The following is a 21,474-nucleotide window of genomic DNA, read 5'->3' on the forward strand; positions in this document are numbered from 1 at the left end:
TATTAATAAAGTACTTGAATCATATCAAACTACTTGATTTTTAGCAGATTGATTGTGTTGTGTTTAATCGATAAAAAAATGATGAAATGAGGAGGAACCTTTCAAAAAACACTCTTATTTATGGAACTTATTGTATAAGAGAACCGAAAATATCAACTTTTTCGAAATAGAACATAAATTGAATCACTACAAATCATAACAAAATAAAAAGTAATAAAAAAATAAAGTTTCTTAATATTGAGAAACCTCCAGCCTTTGTTTGATTTCATAATTTTCCATCCAAGATCTAAGACACATAAGACATCTTATAGATTTGTCGCCTGTCCTATTGTAGGTTGTAACTGTAAGAACAGCTCTGGAAAATTGTCTTTTAACAGGAGCTGAAGATGCTGGCGGTAATAAATAATCCTTGACTATTTTGACCAAGTTTGGAAAGATATTTCTGAAACTACCAAAATCTACCAATAGATTGCGTAGAAATGTGAGAAAACTTCTAATAGTCATACTGGCGAATGCTCCAATCTCTCGGCGCTCGAGGAATCCCCTCATTTAGTCTAAACGCGCACGAGATTGCAGAAATATATGCCGCGCGACGCGCGCATATCAAGGTCAAGTAATGTCAAGTAGCTTGATATCCAGTCAAGCAATACATATCTAAAATCAATTCAAGTCAAGCTCAATTATGTAAATTTTCACGAGCTTGATTTTCAAGTCAAGTAGTTAGTTAAAATATCAAGCTACTTGATGAATCCCTATTTACTACCAATAAAATTGGTAACAATTTGAAGAAAACATTGTGTAACCAACCAGTTTCGAACTTGATTCAAGTTCGTCTTCAGGCAAATCTACAAATTGTCGAGTCGTGTATTTAGTGTTACTGATAGTGAAGAACTTGATTTTTTATCATTCTATATAAAAGGTATGTTGCATTGAAACCATAAGAGTACTACACCCCATATCGTTTCTTACTACTGCTTAGGAAAATGCTCTAAACAACTGATGGGAATGAATATAACACGCTCTATTAGTGATGACGTCACACACCGCCATTTTAGTTCTCCTGTCAGTGTTCGGAATCCAAACAAACAAATTGTCATTCAAATTAGTACGTTGTCGTTGAAGAAATTGGCTTATTTCGATAAATAAGATTATTTAAGGAATTATTTTATTATTAATTACTTACTTACTGGTATTAACCTCGTTCCTTCTGTCTTTGAATTAATACTGAAATCGTTCCTCAAATACTCTTATTTATGAAAATAAGCCAATTCTTTCAACGACACCATACTAATTTGAATGACAATTTATTTGTTTGGATTCCGAACACTGACAGGAGAACCAAAAATGGCGGTGTGTGACACACTAATAGAGCGTATTGGAAAAATACCCTGTGTAATCTCCAGTATTTGAATTCTTCAGATTATAAATTATTTGCTGGTCAGAGTTTTCGTGACACGTCCGCTCTACTCTTTCAGAATGGAAGAGGGTATATCATCCAACTGAAACATTATGGAGGTTTTAAAAGTTCTTCAACAGCCGAGGGATACATTGAAGAAAGAATAAAATTGAAACGGCACAGAAAATCTTGGGTGGAGGTGAATCATCTGTACATATTGTTGAATCAGTAACAATGGCTGAACATACAATTTCAAAATCATCAAGACTAGAATTAAAATAAAAAATTGTAAAAACTCTACTCTCAATTTTGATTCATCAAATTAAATGAGTTTTCGGAAATATTTGAACTGCACTATTGTAGGAAATATCTTGTGTGTAATTCGAGCTATTTCCCATCACTTCTCCATCTACTCTTTCAACCCTTATTTCTCGTAAATCTAGGTATAAGTCCAAATCAATATAACCCGTCTAGAGCAGTTTAATGTCGATGCCGTAAACGATGCATTAATTGGACATACGTCTGAATCAAATGTTGATGAAACTCGTTCATGAAATTCACAAACTTTCGGTCCCTCTAGTGGGAAAACGACAAATTCGTTCGACCAAAGTTTTGACATCAAAACCGGAATTCCTAACTTGTTAAAACGATCTCTCTGGCGCAGGAGATTACTAGGAAGCGAAACTTAAATGATCCACCCATTCCACAGCCCATTCGATTAACCACAGCACATGAATTCCCTTGTATGAACGAATATTGCAGCATATCAGAATTAATGATGAATTATTAGTTTCCGCTGGATTTCTAATTACCGCTAATTCGGTTCTGGCACTCGAGTTAAGACAAATAAATTGCATTTCGCACATTCCCTGATCTCTCGTACGCCCCGAGTCCAATCCAACATGGAGTTAGACATGCATTTAGTTTAGTACTATCCGATTTTTGTTTACTCAATGTATTCCGAGGTTTATACCGCATTAATATATGGGTTTATATACTAACTGTCAAAGAAAATGCAACACCCAGAAGGAGCTGTTTAAATTTTATTATTTTTTTTTTTTGGTGAAACATAGATAGCAAGCAGTCAATGATTGAATTTTGGGAAAAAATAAGTGTTTTCAATTTTTTTAATAAATTTGTCAATAATGTGTTTGTTCACTGCGATTATCTATGCACTCCCTAACACGTCTCGGCATTGGTGCAATAAGATGGTCTAATTCTTCTTAAGGGATACTACCCCAAGCTACATGTACTTCATGTTTCAGAGCCGCAAAAGTCCGTGGGGGCTGGGGTAAATTTCCGAACTTTCTACCCTTGATGTCCCAAATATGCTTTATGAGCGAAAGATCGGGGGATCTGGGCGGCCATGGCAAAAGATTCACATGGATCGCTTCGAAAAAGTTCAAACTAACTCTGGCAATATGAGGTCGGGCATTATCTTGCTGAAATATTGGATTCTTGAGTCGGTTAAAGTAAGGGAGAACATATGGCTTCACTATTTCTTGAAGGTAACGCAGCGCTCTCATGTTACACCGAATAAAGACTAAAGGTGACCTACTTGCATGTGCAATAGTACCCCATACCATAACGCCTACTGTCCGGTGTACATGACGCTTAACATCAAACTGAGGACGTCTTTCTCCCCGACGTAGTCTAATCCTTTTTCGGCCATCATGTGCACCCAAGGAGAATTGAGATTCATCAGAAAAGACGACCTGATGCCATTCCAATGTTGATGTTCTCTGCACCACTGTAATCGTTGCCGGTGATGCTCAACCGTCAGAGGTATCACAAGATTGGGTCGATAATGCTGCCGTCCAAAAGACAGTTACAGGATGGTCTTGTTCTCCTTACCACTCATCAGCCAAAGATCGAGTTGTCGCAAATCGGTCTTTAATGGCCATAAGTCTAAGACGTCGATCTTGAACTTCATTTGTGCCCCTTCGACGTCCGGTGCCTACGCTTCTTAGATTTTGGACATTATCGAACCACGCTTGACAACATCTCATAACAGAAGTGTTTTCTGTTCGTACGGTTAGCGATTTCTCGAAATGACAACCCCGCGTCCCGTACAACCAAAATTCGACCGCTTTTAAATTCACTTAGCTGGCGATAAATTCCGCGTACATGTGCTCTAGGCATTTTAACAACAGCTAAACATCGACTTTGGACTCCTTCGAACAACTGGTTTATTGTCAAATTAAAAAAACTTGCAAAAAACGACTACAATATTCAAGAAGGTAACAAAAATTGTTTACATGAAAAAACCTTTACGATTTTTTTCTCCAAATTCAATAATTTCCTCCTTGCTATACTATCTATGTTTCACCAAAACAAATTTTAAATGTAAACAGCTCCTTCTAGGTGTTGCAGTTTCTTTGTCAGTTAGTATAAATTGCATTTTGCACATACCCAGATCTCTCGTACGCTCCGAGTCAAATCCAACATGGAGTTAGACATGCATTTAGTTCTATCCGATTTTTGTTTATTCAATGTGTTCCGAGGTTTATACCCTGTTAATTGCAATATTATTAACTTTCCTAACATATTAGTTTATAATTACCGAATGAGCGTAAGACTTTCTATGATTTATTCAACTTTACATACAGTATCGTTAAATAAGATTTGACCCAGAGGTCGCCTGTATAGAGTTCTGTTATATCCACCCACATGTCTGATATTACTTCGATAGGTTACTCCGTCTGAACCTGAAGTTTGAAATATTGCTGGTATTAAGAAAGGAAACAACAAAACTATTCGAGACAAGTATGACATGAAGGCAAGAACTTTTGCTGGCTTGTTCATCCTGAACTGCAATACTACCTACTATCGTTGTAAGAGACGGAAACCACAACACGATAGCATAGGTATGTCAAATTTCAAATGACATTTTTATAAATTACCTTTTTTTATGTAACAGAGGGAATCCTCAGGAGTGAACTATCTTATGATAGTTGGGACTGACATTGTGGGGATGAACCAGCATCTATTCACCCTTTGAATTATTTTTGTTTGTAATGGGTGTTTTTTTTCGAGGTATATAACTTTAAGCTGGCATTACTGTTCAAGATGGCGACCGATTCAACAGCTGTCAAGTGATTTATTCTCAGTTTAGTTTGGCAATTCATCATGAATAGACTCACGCCTGAACAACGCTTGCAAATAGTGCAATTTTATTTCGAAAATAATGGTTCTGTGCGGAGTACGTATCGCGCACTACGTCCATTTTATTTTGTTTAGCGATGAAGCGCACTTCTGGTTGAATGGCTACGTCAACAAACAAAACTGCCGCATTTGGAGTGAAGCTAATCCTCAAGTGTATGTCGAAACACTGTTACATCCAGAAAAACTGACTGTTTGATGCGCTTTATGGGCTGGTGGAATCATTGGTCCGTACTTCTTCAAAAACAATGATGGCCAGAACGTTACAGTCAATGGTGATCGGTATAGAGCCATGATTACTAACTTTTTCATTCCTGAATTGAAAAACCATGATGTCCAGGAGCTGTGGTTCCAACAAGACGGCGCAACATGTCACACGTGCCACAATCGATTTATTGACACGTTTGGTGACCGCCTAATTTCACGTTTTGTACCTGTGAATTGGCCTCCAAGATCTTGTGATTTAACACCGCTAGACTACTTTCTGTGGGCCTATGTAAAGTCATTGGTCTATGCGGATAAGCCACAAACCCTTGACCATTTGGAAGACAACATTCGCCGTGTTATTTCCGATATACGGCCACAAATGTTGGAAAAAGTCATCGAAAATTGGCCGTCCAGATTGGACAACATCCGAGCCAGCCGTGGCGGTCATATGCCAGAAATCATATTTAAAATGTAATGCAACAAGATTATCTTGCGGATAAATAAAATTCATGTCAATCGAATAATCCATCGTTGTTTTATTGAAATTTAAAGTTCTATAGCTCTAAAAAAACACTTAGGTATCTCCTTCATGAATTTTATCATATGATTGATATAGAAGAGTCTCTTTTCTTGGATATGTGAAATTGAGTTTAACTCAATTTCTAATACTACGCAGTTGATCTATGGGTCTTTCCTGATAAGTTGGCAGCCTTATCACATCTTCGACAGAGTTTTAGGACTTAGTAATTTAGGCTCGTCATTTGGATGTTGCCTAACTTTTTAAAAAATCTCATCGACTTTTCTCTTGCAGAAATCTGTAACAGTTTCCCATTCAAGGAATCTGTATACTTATTTGTTCCTCACGAACCAGGGCACATTCATTCAGCTGTTAATTTTCTGCTGCTTGAATCTTCATGATATGGCTTCTAGCTAGATATCCTCAGGCTGCCGATCCATATGTTAGTTGAGGTCTTGTAAAATTGTATTTATCATTTTCAGTTTCGTATTGTGGTTCATTTGGTTTTTTCTTCCTCTAAGTGTGTAAAGTTTGCTCATTGCTGAGTCTGTTTCTATCATTGTGTATTTTTCCATGACTATATTTCTAGAGTTAAATCTAAAATCTAGATCTTTAACTTCATTTTCCCATTTTATCATTTCTTCATCTAAATGTGTGTTGATCTCTAGTCTTCTTTTTTGTAGGAATAGCCTGGCTCTTTTTGTGATTTATTTCAATTTTCCATTTGATGAACAATTCGTACATATCTTCTAGTGCTTCTTGTAGTCTTCTGTATATTACATATGTTCGTCGATGTATGAGTGATATTTTTGTATCATCTGCATATAGGGCTAACCGATTACTTGGGTTTTTGGGATGTCATATGTATAACTTTAGAGTAGAGGTTCTAGAACTGAGCATTGAGGAACTCCTGCTTCTACTTGTCTACTGGTAGATACTACGTTATATAATTTGACATAGATATTCCTATCTCTCAGGTAGTTTCTAATTATCTTGCAGGTTTTGCTAGTATAGTCTGCCATCCTTATTTTGTAAGCGAGTCCATGTCAAACTAGGACAAAGGCTCTCTCAACATCTAGGAAAAATCATCGAACAGAGTTTGCCGCTCTCTATAATTTTTGATTACGTCCTGACGAAAACAAAAAAGAAAAAACCTGAAGATTTGAAATGAATACCCACACCAAATTCAATAGAAACCGAATAGGAGTTGTAGAAATTAAAGCTATTCAACCATTTGAGAATACAGACACGAAAACAAAAATGAGCAGAATGATCCAAATGCATTTTTGAAATCGTTCACCAAAATGTTCAACTCCACAAAGCTTCTACTACCTTCGGTAGACTCGGAAATAAGTAATACTAATCCCTACTATTCAAATAATGGAAGTAAATTAACCAATGACATACTGCATGTCCTACCTCAAGAGATATATGTATACCGTAACTCTATCAGAGTTGTTTGCATCCAAACATCTCATCATTGGCCTAATTGGGTGAAGCATTTGTTTACAAACAATAAATTCAGTTATCAATCTCATGATGGCTTAACCGGATAGGAAAACATATTAACCACAAAGAAATTAATTTTAATTACGCCTATTGAAATTTATTAATCATGCTGAACTTAATCATGGCGATTCACTGCATGCCTTAATAATAATATGTGTGAATTATCATTGGTTGTTTGTTCGAAGTCAATAATGATATAGTGGGTTGAGTCTTGATGTTTTGAGAAGAAGGACGACTAATTTATTGTAGGAGTTTTGATTAAGATGATAAATATTTCAGAAGGTATTAGACCTTTATAAAAAATAATTTCCTCTAGCTTACACATTGATAGTATATTAAATTGAAAATATCATACTAATAATAATAATAATGTTTATTGACTAAATCCTACATGATGTCAAATTAGCCATGACTGCTATCTTCCACTGAGTGCATAATAGTCATCATATGCGAATACATAACTATACTTTGTCCATGATCATTGAAAAACTCTCAAATATCTTTTAAATCGGATGCACCTCATATGACAATTGATGCTACTTCCTCTGTATAAATAATTCTTAAACACTCAAACCACTGTAGTTTGGTAGACATTTCTGTGTATACAAGGACGACCAATTTTGTGTAGGATTGGTGGTTTTTACAAATGTTCCATTGAGTGTTACAATTATAAGCGTTCAACAAAAATTTTGATATTTCGAGTAATACATTCAAGGATTAAATATTTGCGGTATCTCAAATTTCTGAAGGTTATGAAGAGAGCGCTTCAACGCTTAAACTATAGATGACCTGTCAAATGATATCCAGAGTGAGGGACCAATGATGATTGAGGAAGGAGATATAATGGCAGCCGAAGTTACCCTATATAGAGTTTAATTACAGAGAGAGGCATATCTATTTGTATGCAGATGACACCAATATCCTCATATCTTCCACAAACGTTGAATCTTTGACTGATCACCTTAAAGCAAAAAGAGCAAAAGTTGCAGTCCGGTGTAACAGGATTTCTCCAGTACAAGATCGAACACAATATTCCTAAAGAATATCAACATAAATGATAAAGAAATAGAAATACATGAGATCAAATATAAAATTTGAAGAAATCACAATTGATGAGAATCTCAACTGGAGATCACATTGTAGTAACCAATATCTCGATTGAACTCTGTACACCATACATTGAGGGCTTTCAGAAGTCAAGTTAGCACTACTGTGATCAAGAATCTAATACGCCAACTTTCAATCTTTACTAACCTATGGAATAATTTTTTGGGGCACCAGTTTACAAGTTGAACAAGTTTTCATCCACACAGAAACCAGTAGGACCATGTATAATATGAAATTTTGAACATCTTGCAGAGGACTTTTTGAAAGAAATACGAGTCATATTCATACTTTATCAGAATTAAATATTTGCAGAATTTTTTCCCCGAAATATATAAACTATTTTCAAAGACTTAAAAATCAGAATAACATCGAAAACTCAAGGGAACATGCCTGATATGTACCTATGAACATAATATTGTACCTAGAAGTATTAGTAATTTGACTTAATATAACATGTTTACTAAGCGAATTTTTGCACTGATTGTTGAATCAGAACCTATATATTAATGGAATTTAAAGATTCATGTTAAATATTTCATATTATTAATATTCAGATCTGTAGATCTTGTTTTCATTTTGTTTTTGTTGCTGTTTTCATGCACTCTTTATATGTCATTTTTCAGAATAACCTTTGATCTGACACCTGTCGATTCCATAAGTAATTTCCAATTCATGCATAACAAAAACTTCTCTCGTTCGAGCAGATTTCACCGTGTTCAATTGAAATTATACAAATTGGGCATGAGTTAATTTCAAAAGTATAATGTTTCTCCCTAAAAAATATAATCAAAGTGAGCTAGATGGGTACCAAAAAGAAAACCGAGAATGCAAATATGGTTAATTTGATAATTGAGTCCTCGATTGTACATTGTAGATTTTCCATTTTGCAGGGTATTAACACTAATTCTTATTAATAGACATTTTTGTTTCAGCTCCACGACTATTAGCCGCAATAAAGTGAGTACAATGTACTGTTGTTTCCCAACTTTTCCAATTTCGCATATGCCTTCCATTTTGGCATGGAGCGCTGCTGAGTTTCAATATACGTACGTTTTCAATCATACATATAGCGTGGATTGCAAGTATTACACCGGTTCGACAGAGTAATCGGCATCAGCTTCATTATATTCTCAATATCCAGCTACCTAGCGGAAAGTTTCATGATTTGATATTTTGGTTTTCAGTTTTTTTCTTTCGAGAATTTCAGGCATGATCTGGTACAAAACCATCATTTTTTCATTATTCTTCGATGGATATTGCTCAATTTTTATGATTGGAGGAACGCATAAATGGCAAAACCATTGAAAAATAATGGGAGTGAAAAATCCTTGAAAGGATAGACTGAACAATAGATATTTTAGAATTTGAAATTGATTCACGAATGATTGACGATAATATTAGGTGTACAACTATGCAATAGATGGCTATAGCGGTAAGTGGTAGTCGAAATGAATAGATCGTATGTCATACAATAAGCTTAGGTATTTTTAAACATAACGCCATCGAAATATTAGTCGATTTGTGTCTACATCTTAAAGTTATTATTCGATTAAACATGTCAGCTAATGAGCCAAATTCTCATCATTTTGCTGAAGGTTTTAATTCTCTGCTTCAATCTGAAGGAATCTGGAGCTGAGGCTCATCGAATACTCTCAAATACATATGGTGAGGCCGCAATTAGTGAAAGAATTGGGGGCATTACTCGATCAAGACTCGTGTCAAACGCAACAATAATTGGCAGGATCATTGGGAGTGATGCAACAAGCCATTTCAAAAAACCTGAAAGTAATGTGAATGATTCAGAAATAAGGAAATCGGGTGTCGTACGAGTTGAAGCCAAGAGGTGTTGAAGAGCATTTGTTCTTTGCGAACAGCTGCTTGCAAGGCAAAAACAAGCGCAGAAAATCATGGGAATATCCCATCCATGCTTCCATGTCGTAGTGAAATAACCGTAAAAATTCCTGTTTACATTTGCCCATCTCATACTAAATTTAAAAAATCACATAAAATTGTAGAAAACTTAGATTTGCACACACACAGACCGACACTGAACTAAATCATCAAAGTGATCTGAAATGGATTTTATCAGCAGAAATTTCTTGCACCTCCGGTAGACTCGGAAGCAATAAAAGCAAACCCTTTATACACATAAAATCAGAGAGATCCAAATCCGACAAACGTATTCATCAAGACCGGAGTAATAAAATAACAATTTTCTAATGGAGATCGCATCAGAAGCACATAACCTGAAATATGGGGCAAAATCCCCAACGTCTACACCATTATGTTGATTTCAGCACATAGAATTCCACCTCGATATATTACAAGTTAAATGCAGTGTGCAAGTGGAAAGGGTGTTCATTTATCATCCATTTTCCTTGTAATCCCGCCACGTCACTTCATAACAGCTGCGGTTTTCCGAGGCAAAGCCCCCGTCCTATTATCAAAAGGGCCATATTTCGTGATATTAAAAAAAAGTCATGAAAAATGAGGCGTTGACCTCCGTGTTACAGTTAGTTCTCTCTCATCCCGCGGAATTTTATTCAGTCGAAATGACTCATGAATGGCATGAATTTCAAGCGATGCTGAGAGGGCCCTCTTCGGAATGATGAATTTTTACGAAGCTTTCCTGTTTTATGCATATCATGTTCCAGCTATGGTTTGTACGAAAGGTGGAATTACTAGATTTTGTACGTTTTGTTTGGGTAAGAACCATTCGAAGGATTCTTGGATATATATTTCAACATGAAGATGCCAAACACATCGTTCATCATGTCAAGAATAATGTATGATGTCTAGCTTTTATTATTCTTCTTCTCGGTTTTAGCGGGAGATGTCTTCATCTCATTTTGGTTCATCTAAGGGGTCCTGAAAGAGATGGGTATCCATACCTCTAGTTGGAGAAGAGATGGAAATCTAATTTTTTATAGAGATACCTTATTGCTTCAGTAATAAGAAATAAAAATATTTTCGGTCATACAGGGTGTTCAGTTTTTCCTGGACGAGTCCCAACTTTGTTGTTTCAATGGAAAAATCTATAGTTTCCTTTACTTTCTCGGTTTCTATATGAAAAATGAAAGATATTTCATACCGACCCGAAATGTTGATGGTTTTCAAAAGGGCCATATTTCGTGATATTAAAAAAAAGTCATGAAAAATGAGGCGTTGACCTCTGTGTTACAGTTAGTTCTCTCTCATCCCGCGGAATTTTATTCAGTCGAAATTCATGAATGGCATGAATTTCAAGCGATGCTGAGAGGGCCCTCTTCGAAATGATGAATTTTTACGAAGCTTTCCAGTTTTATGCATATCATGTTCCAGCTATGGTTTGTACGAAAGGTGGAATTACTAGATTTTGTACATTTGTTTGGGTAAAAACCGTTCGAAGGATTCTTGGATATATATTTCAACACGAAGATGCCAAGCACATCGTTCATCATGTCAAGAATAATCTATGATGTCTAATAATAATAATAATAATAATAATAAATTCCTTTATTTCAAATCATCCCCACAGTAAATTACAGAGAGAGAAGCGAAATGATGTCAACAACAATATATACAATCTATACAAACTCTGACAAGTTGTTACAATCTAGAAAATCTCTAAGTGAATATGGTTCCAGTTTAATTAGCAGTTTCTTTATGGCATTCTTGAATTTTATTAAGCTAGATAATCTGCATGTAGATGGTAATTTATTATATAGTTTTATGCACATATAGTAGGTTCCTTTTTCTGTACTTGTAAGCCTATGAGAAGGGTAAATGAAATTCGTCGTCCTTGTATTATAGCCATGACCAAAGTTAGAGCTGAATTCAACTTGGTGCCTGAAAAAGAACATCAGACACTCAAATATATACAACCCATATATAGTCATAATCTGCATATCCCTGAAAACACCCCTGCAGGTGGCTCCAAATTTCATATGCCTGATTGATCTTATGGTTCTTTTTTGTATAATGAAAAGGAGTTGAATGCTGGAGCTGCATCCCCAAAACACAATCCCATATCTCAGTACCGATTCAAAGTTGGCGTGGTACAGTATTTTCAATGTCCTCTCATCCATATGTCTGGATACCACTCTGATTCCATATCCAATGCTACTCAATCTCAGCCCAGTTTTTTCCACATGACTGTTCCAATCCAAAAATTCATCAATATGTATTCCAAGAAATCTCATATCATGAACAGGTTTCACTTCATTGCCATTCAGGTTTATGGTGCCAGTTGGAGTAACTCGGGAGTTCTTTGTTCTGAATACCATAATGTTTGTCTTCGACGAATTCAGTGCCAACTCATTCCTGTTGAACCAATCACAGATTCTAGATGAACTGTCATACGCCTTATCAACTGCCTCCGGGAGGGTCCTTCCAGATACCAATATGTTGGTGTCATCCACATAGTTCACCAGTCCATCCATAATAAGGTCATTAATATAGATGATGAAAAAAATAGGACCTGCGTTACTGCCCTGCGCTAGACCTCTTTCTTTAATTGCAATATTGGATTTGTTTTCATTAATGATGACTTGCTGTTTTCTGTCTAGAAGATAAGATTCAATCCACTTATATGCTTTTCCTCTTATGCCATATTTTTCAAGTTTTATTAGTAAATATTCGAGGTTCACACAATCATAGGCCTTGCTAAGATCTAAAAACACACCAATTGCTAAATTCTTCTTCTCAAATTCCTGGAGTATCATATTTACAAAATGATAGATGGCAGTATTTGTAGATTTACCTTTCAGGAAACCATGTTGCGAGTCCAAAAACAGATTACATTTTTTGAAGAAATCCAACAATCTTGTGCACATTACCAGTTCGAAAATTTTGGAGAATGAGGGCAGCAAGCTGATTGGCCTATAACTATCAAGACTATTACGGTCTCCCTTCTTATATATGGGTTTTATGAGGGCAAATTTCAACTGATCAGGGAATTTCCCAAATTTCATGGAGTTGTTGATGATGTAACACAATACTGATGCTATCTGTACAAGTGAAAGTTTGACAATACTGGTTGGAATGTCATCATATCTAGCTTTTATTATTCTTCTTTTCGGTTTTGTCGGGAGCTGTTTTCATCTCATTTTGGTTTATACAGGGTCCTGAAGAGTGGGAGCTCCGTATTCGAATTTATGGACATACAATTGAGAATTTTATTTTCATCAATGATGCGCATACGGGTAATGATCTTCATGAAAATGGTACGCCACTAGGATGTTTCAAGCTGAATATTATTTCTGAATCATTTGTTCAATTTGTCGTTCACCATAGGTATTTGAAAGCATTCGATGAGCCTAAGCCTCTGATTTCTTCATATTAAAACAAATTCCGCAAATGACGAGAATTGATGGGCTCGTAAGCTGCTTGTTAATGCTTAATCGAGAATAACTTCATGATGCAGACACAAATTGATTAATATTTCGATGGCGTTATGTTCACAAATACCTAAGTTTATTGTATAACATCTACGATCTATTTATTTCGACTACCATTTACCGCTACAGTCATCTATTGCAAAACGGCGGAAGCAAAGTTGTTACCTAATAATTTCAGATTGTTCGAATGTTTGAATGTGTGAACTGCTCATGTAAAAAGGTGAAATTCTATTTGTATTGGTCTAATTCAATGAAATCTTCTTTTCCTAATGGATCTCTAGGTTGGGTCATTACGTCGTAATTTGGTATTGGTATTCCGTTGGATCATATTGGGTTTCATAGAATTTTCAACTTGGGTTTCATAGAATTTCCAAATATGCGAAAAACGAGGCTTGAGCCATCGCCAAAGTATTTCTGACGGTAATTGTTTTATTTGTAATCTGATCCGAACATATCAACATGAGCGTTCTTTAAATTTTGAAGATTTTCAGTGCTCACGCTATGAAATATTGCTTTTTTATCATTTCCCCCAGTTCACACTGTGCAGAATGATTCCGTACATTGATGATGAATCAATGAAATTGCGCTTTTGAAAAATTGTTACCATGGAAACGCAGAAAATGGTCAAAGAAGGCCATTTCAAAATAAATTAAATCGACTCAAGCATTTTAATGTTTTGTTTCGCAATTGTAGAAAAGGTGAGACTCGTAGTAGGTACAAACAAAGATGATGAATTGTTGGTATAGTTCTATGAGAATTATTTTTTGATGATTTCAATCAGTTTGACTCCTCATTGCACTAGAAGCAGAATTTTAAAGTAATCAACTATGAGTTCGTCATAAACCAAAAAAATCCTTAGATATCTTTCATCAGGTTTTTGGCTGAATCGTGCAATATTCTTATCTCCTGTTTAACAGTTATTCAGTCTTCGACAAAAAAAGTACTTCTAAAAAAGAGAGTAGAATGAGATGTTTAAGGCATTTCTGTTGGTTTTTCATCCTCACCGAGATTGGGAATAAACGTGTTGTCTGTAATACAAAAGTCATTTCATGCATAATAAAGGAACTATTTCCACAATGGCACATTTCAACATCACAAATAAAAGAAGAAGGACAAGGCGTAACACTTATGAACCAATCGATTTGAATAACAATAGTTTATTCACTCAAGCTAGATATAAAATAAAGAAAATCGGTCATGATATATTATTAGTTCGAATACCCACGAATAATAAACAGAACGAACATTTACTTTGAGTGCCAAAGCCAAAGGCGAGATAACAATTGAAAGATTCGATTCAATACAGTTAATGTTTGCTTGAATTTATTGTTAAATTCCAGAATTTCTGCAGAAAAATTGCGTTCCCATAATAGTTATTCCATGATAATGTGTCATATCGAATGACTTTGTCGATGTCAAAGATCAAAACAATAATTTCTTATCTTATAATTAATACGTTTGGTGTGTTAAACTTGATGGCCATTTTATCATAATTTATTGGCGTTTTGTCATAAATAAATATCAAGAAATATCTCGATTCTCGAATGCATAAATATATGAATGTTTCATTACCATATCGTATATTTTATCTTTAGGATACTATTCATATCCAGGGAAGAAAGAATACATACGAAATAAAACTTCAGACTTTGGATGTAGATGTAATGCAGTAGAAAAAAAATCATATCTTAAATTATCACATGAAAGACCCTAACGCATAAAACTGGAAAGGCACCATAAAAAAGACTGAAAATTTCACACTCTTGTTTGATATTTCTTCTTGAAGATGTTCCTATAATACAAAATGTTTGTAGTAACTTCTGTAATATTAATGTTTTCACTATTAAACTCTTACAGTAGTCGAAATAAATAGATCGTAGATGTCATACAATAAGCTTTGGCATTTATAAACATAACGCCATCGAAATATTAGTCGATTTGTGTCTGCATCACAATTATTCAATGTCAGCTAACGAACCAAATTCGCTTCATTTGCGGGAGGTTTTAATTTTCTGCTTCAATATGAAGAAATCTGCCTCTAAGGCTCATCGAATGCTCTCAAATACTTATGGTTAGGTCGCTCTTAGTGAAAGAACGTGCCAAGAGTGGTTTCAATGCTTCAAGAACGGTGATTTTGACGTCGAAGACTAGCATGGCGTTGGAAGAGAGAAGGTTTTCGAAGATGCAGAATTAGAGATATTACTCGATCAAGACTCGTGTCGAACGGAACAAGAATTGGCAGAATCATTGGGAATGACGCAACTATATATTTCAAAACGCCTGAAAGTCATGGAAATAATTCAGAAACAAGGAAATTAGAGTTGAAGCTGAGATGTTGAATGGCGTATGTTTGCTTGTGAAGAACTGCTTGCAAAGCAAATATGAAAGGGATTTTTGCATCGCATTGTGACTGAAGATGAAAAATGGGTTCATTTCGATAATCCCAAGCGCAAAAAATCATGGGGAAATCCCAGCCATGCTTCCACGTCGACGGCCAAACCGAATATTCACGGTTCCAAGGTCATGCTCAGTATTTGCAACTTGCTCGGCGTTGTGTATTATGAGTTGTTAAAACCGACTGAAATAATCACAGACGATCGTTATCGAACGTATTTAAACGAACGGTCGCCATACAACGGGAGATATAATAGAGTGATTTTACAGCATTATAATGCTCAATCCCATGTTGCGAAAGTGGTCAAGACATACTTGGAAACATTGGAATATCAGAAATATCACTAATGATTGCCTTTGATCGATAAAATTACATTTGTTGGAAATATTCGACATTGCATATAACCAATTCTGTGTTTTTCTCATACTAAGACAGCACCGTTTGTGTCTGAATGAAGATTTTCATTGCTGCACGACCTTTTTTATTTTTGAACACAAACATTTCGTCTACTATTCAGACTGTCATAAATTTTCCGTTCGCTATTCAATCTCGCTTGGAATATGTAATATAGTGTGCCAAGATGGCGTTTGTCTCGTACCGAGGACCAATAAATATCAAGTATAGGATCTTGTTCGACAAACGACAAGGGCATTTGCATGTTTGTCATAGTTCAGGAATCAAACGGCAGACATTAAAGTTGTATATGAATATTACCCACATTGTTGGCAATATGGCCTCACAGTCGGGTGCAAACATAAAATGCCTTCTGCGAATAGACCATAATGTTCGTCTGGTTGAGAATTATAGTTGGGAACCAGTAACTATTCGAAAACAGCTACATTCTTTGCGAGTGATTTTCATCGAAAAAATACTTAATCAGCAAGTAGGTAACTATTGAATATTACACTCAAAATAGTAAAAGTCGATAAATTCGAACTAATGTTGCGTTGAAAATCAATAAACATGTACCTGTGACTAAAACGTAAAACAACATTGTTACCAACTATAATGAAGAGTTTCACAATTTTGATACGATGTGACTTCAACAAAAAAACTGTCATCTCTATTGTTTTTTGTATTGGGGCCATTCCATGAGAATTTACAGCTCAGAATATAGTTGCTTGTAACTTAATACTTTGTAAGAAGTCTCGATGAAGACTTGTACATAGTTGTAAGAAATCACTTCAGAAACGCCTTTTGTCCATAGGTTGAATTGAGGCAAAAACGAGAGAATAGAACTCCAAATAATTCCCAAGTAGAAAACTTACTTGCCTTTTATTCATTGATCAATCGAATCGAAAAACTTCTTAAAAGGCATAATATCGAAGCAAGTTCACAAAAGTATTATAAATAAAATAGATATGCCCGAGGATATGTCTTCCAAGGCTGGTATGTTTAAAGGTTATGTACTTACAACCAAAATCGTTCACACCCAAGTACATCAGCAACACAAACAATGTTACCGATTGAATTTAACCTTAATCAGATGAGTTTATACTTGCCAAACATTCTTTAACCGATAAACAAAAATTCATGTGCTCAGAAATTGGCTCAATTATCAAGAGGTACTATCCGAGATTAATATGGGAGGTTAAGAAATATATGAGCAATCCAATAACAGTAACATGAGAGAAGGGACGCCCCATTTCTCAATAACTGTAGAATCCCTCTGTTAAATTATTTTAAACGGCTCTTAATTACTCCCCAAACTAGTTCTATTGATGATATGTTGAAGATAGCACAACTAAAACCAATAAGAGCAACCAAATTGCCACACGGCAGAAAGTGAACTATTTGGAACTATGAAAGTGACCAAGTCGACACATACTATCTCGATAAACAATCAACAAGCATACTGGAATTTATTCAAAAGGACTGGTAAGACAATAGTTTCACTGCTTCTTAATATAAATCAGGGAACTGGGAAAACCCTAGTATATTTGTGACGATAGAAAGCATTAGACTGTCTAGCCGAATTTGTCGTCACAATACTTATTATAAATGAACCTGCTTCAATGTAACAATGGTCTTTCGTGGTACTTGTGCATACAACTTCCTCATTCGTAGGGATCTCAGAAAGATACAATAGAGAATATCTTTCCCCTACCCTTATTAGTTATAAGTGTGCAGGTATCATGATATCATTGCACAGGCATACAACTTAGTGAATAAGATAAGGAAGAAGAAATTCACGGTGTAAAATATGATTTTATCTGTGTAACCCAGCTATAAAACTGGCGAAAAGAGAGTTTAGTGGATGACCAGTTGAGTTAGTAGAGTGTTCAAGGATATTTCCAAGTTCTGTACCACAATTGAGTTTTCCTCTTTCGTCCATCAGTGTTTTAATAATCCCCACGAAAACGCAATAAACGCGAAATATTATAGATATTAAAAAAAGAAAAACAGTCACACAATGAATTAAAACTGAGTAAAATGATCATGTCTTTGATGCCCCTACGGACCGAACTGGTCTATGCGAATGATTAGAAAGATAATTAAGGAGTGATAGATGTGCGTAGCTTCAAGCAATGAAAGTAACCAAATTGGCATCCAGACAGAAAGTGGGTATTTTAACCAATAGAAACAACCAAATCAACACATTCTGGTTCCAGAGACAATACGCTAAATAGCAGTGTTTATCGAATAGTATGTACTGAATAATAGGCTTCCTCCAAGTCACTTTGGATATACTATACCACATTTTTGGAACCTAATTCTCCTGTACATACAGCAGACTTTTTTTTCCAACAACCAAATTAAGATACCTACAACACATTCCGAAAACTAAACTGTAAAAAACCCCGTACACGTTAATTGTTATTGTTATGTCTGGAAATAATGAACCAGAAAGTACTTCTGTCATGATGAACTGTAACAACATGCACATGAGGACCTGCATAGTTAAACAAGCCGTAGGTGTCAGAATACCATTACATGCACCTCTTTCGATTCCTGTACAACGCTCCGGCAGTTGCCGCTCTTGTTTTATCCAGCGTCATACACAATGTGGGATTTGATTCAGTCTGAAACACTCATCGAACGTTCGAGTGTCGTGTTTCGCTTATCTGAATGTGGCTGTTGGCTACGTGTGCATGTCGCTAAAAGGGAGCCATGAAGAAGTGCGAAATCGCTCAGCGATGTTTTTTACGGAATCGCGTTTGCATGAACGATACAGCCAGTTGGGATTTCAATTTAGATACTTCGGCTCGGCCGATGTATTATAAGAGCTGGATTAAGTGCGTTGTTTATTGGGCGGAGGACGTGACCACATGCGAAGGGGATTATTAACATGAGGCAAATCATACAAACTCGACATATGATCGCGATTATTACAAATTATTGTGACAGTTTAATATATATTCAAGCTGTTTTCTAACTGCGATACAAAACATCAGAGGGTTATTCGTTAGAACATTCTGGAAAACAAGTACTTAAGAACATATGTCGAGAGTTTTTCGTTTTTCGTTTCTTTTGCAAGATATAGGGTGTTGAAGTTTAAAAAAGCGGTATTATACCTAGGCCATAGAAACCTTTGCGGAAACAGACAGAACCAAACAGAAGCTCAGAACGGTAGAAATGAAGATCTTGAGGAGAATTTCGGGGGTAACATTGAGAGATAGACGATAAGAGAAAGATTAGGTATATAGGATGTTGTCAATTGGAGTAGGCAAAGAACGACAGAATAGAGAGACCATGTTGATAGGATGACGTCAGATAGAATTGCATATATCTGCAAACATGAACGACCCAATGGAAGAAGAAAACCTGAACGCCCACCGAAGAAATGTTGGTTTTCCTCATCTTATGAATAGAAGGCAAGGCCTAGTAAACAGGGAGAACTCCCTACCTAAAGGAAGAAGTAGAAGAAGAAGACTTGGTTGAAATCTGGCACAGCTATTTCATTTTATGCGTTTACATAGTCCCCTTCAACTTTTCAATACATTTTTTCTCCAAAGATTTGTCTTCACTCTTTGCTTTCGAGATAAGGCTTCAACCTCGGCAATCAATTTGTAGCACTTCACACTTCACACTTCACTATTTTCCTGTACGCATGTACGCCTGAAGTGTTATTCGGTCGGTCCTCTAAAAATTGGAAATTCTTGTATAAAAATTCGCCAAGAAATTATAAACTGCAATTTGTTGTTATTTGCCACTGTGCAGTGATCGATCTGAGTGTGATTCGGCGGTTTGTTCTGAATAAATAACTATATTTGGTGTTTGTTTTGTTTGTAAACAAATATGGCGAGCAACGATTATAACTTGTTGTTATTGAAGTCGGAACATATTAATCAGGCGATTTCTGATTTCAATGTTCGTCTGGACGAGGCGATAAAAATGAATAAATCGCGATCCAATTCTACAGGAAAATCATCTCTGGAGACAATATCTGAACAGTTCAGTAAGTTTAGATCAGATACACTGTTGTTTGTGGAGAATTTAAAAAGAATGGTTGAAAATAATTCTAAACAGATAGATAATCTCGAAAACTATTCTAGAAAAAATTGCCTCTTATTTCATGGGATTGTAGAGACTGAAAATGAAAATGTTGATGAGCTGAAAGATAAGATCTTAGATGAAATTGAGAAATTGAAAATCCCAAATTGGGAGGCTAAAGATCACTTGATCGATTGGTGTCACCGATTGGGTAGGCAAAAGAGCGATGAACATAGAAATCGACCTATTATTGTTAGGTTCGTAATGTATAATTCGAAACGGGAGATATGGAAATTTAAGAAAAACTTGAAGGGTACCAAGGTTATGATTACTGAGTCACTTTCAAGGATTCGTTTGATGGTCTTCAAGGAGGCTAGACTGACGTTTGGTGTGCCAAATACTTGGACCTCTGATTGTAATATTTTTGTGAGAATGAAGAATGGAAAGGTTGTTAAAGTTCAGTTCATGGATCAATTGAAGGAGTTAAATTTGAGGAATACACAACCAAATTCGAAGAAGGTAACTAGATCTCAAACATCTGTTAGTCAAAAGGGTGGATAATGTTATGATTATGTCGAGGATCGGCTTGCAAATGGTACATACTCATACCTAAAGTAATTAAGGGGCCTTGCTGCATACTTTATATTATTTTTTTTATTGTTGTTATTATATTTTATTATTTATTGTTCATTTTTTGTTCATTCATTTTTTTTTTCTTGTTTTAAAATAGGGAATATTCTCTGTTCACAAAATATTTCTGGTTGTTAGTATTGAAAAGGTGGGATAGGTGGAAGTGAGGTTGAGGGAGCAGTCTTGTTTTTTTTTCTCTGGGTATATGTAAGAAAATTGTCTTTCCTCAGAATATCTTGAGTATAAACTTGTATATGTGGATATATTATTGTTTTCAGAGTAAATCCTATTAGCCTGATAATTTGCTTTATAGAGCTCTTAGAGGATTGAAAATAGAGGATTTTTTTTTCTGTCCTTAAGTACAACCTTGGTAAGTTTCGTTTTTATTTTTTTTTTCTTTCGATGTTTTTGTTTTATTTACATTGATTTAAATTTTTAATAAAACTATGCGGTACGTTTTTGCGCATCTGAATTGCCGTTCTTTGCTTCCTAGCTTCGATGATGTTAGAGATCTCTTGAATCAACATAACTTCACAATATTAGCTCTAACAGAAACGTGGCTGAATGAAGATGTTGATGATGCTGATTTACACATTGATGGTTATGTCTTGTTGAGAAAGGATCGTGGGTCCCGGGGAGGAGGGGTAGCTTTCTATTCGAGGGAGAATTTGTGTTGTAAAATTGTTCCAAATTTGAGTGTTGGTGAAAGACTATGGGTAAATGTTAAATTAAATGGATT

General features: G+C 35.5%; 1 protein-coding gene across 1 annotated transcript; it reads left to right on the forward strand.

The window, feature by feature from the left end:
* Nucleotides 1-19,910: 19,910 nt before the first annotated feature.
* On the forward strand, nucleotides 19,911-21,184 carry LOC123673785. Its single transcript, XM_045608467.1, has 2 exons — nucleotides 19,911-20,624; nucleotides 21,014-21,184. The coding sequence occupies exons 1-2, from the start codon at nucleotides 19,911-19,913 to the stop codon at nucleotides 21,026-21,028; spliced, it is 729 nt and encodes a 242-aa protein (XP_045464423.1). The 3' UTR covers nucleotides 21,029-21,184.
* The last annotated feature ends 290 nt before the right edge of the window (nucleotides 21,185-21,474 follow it).

Source organism: Harmonia axyridis, chromosome 2, assembly GCF_914767665.1.
Source record: "Harmonia axyridis chromosome 2, icHarAxyr1.1, whole genome shotgun sequence".
Classification (NCBI taxonomy): domain Eukaryota; kingdom Metazoa; phylum Arthropoda; class Insecta; order Coleoptera; family Coccinellidae; genus Harmonia; species Harmonia axyridis.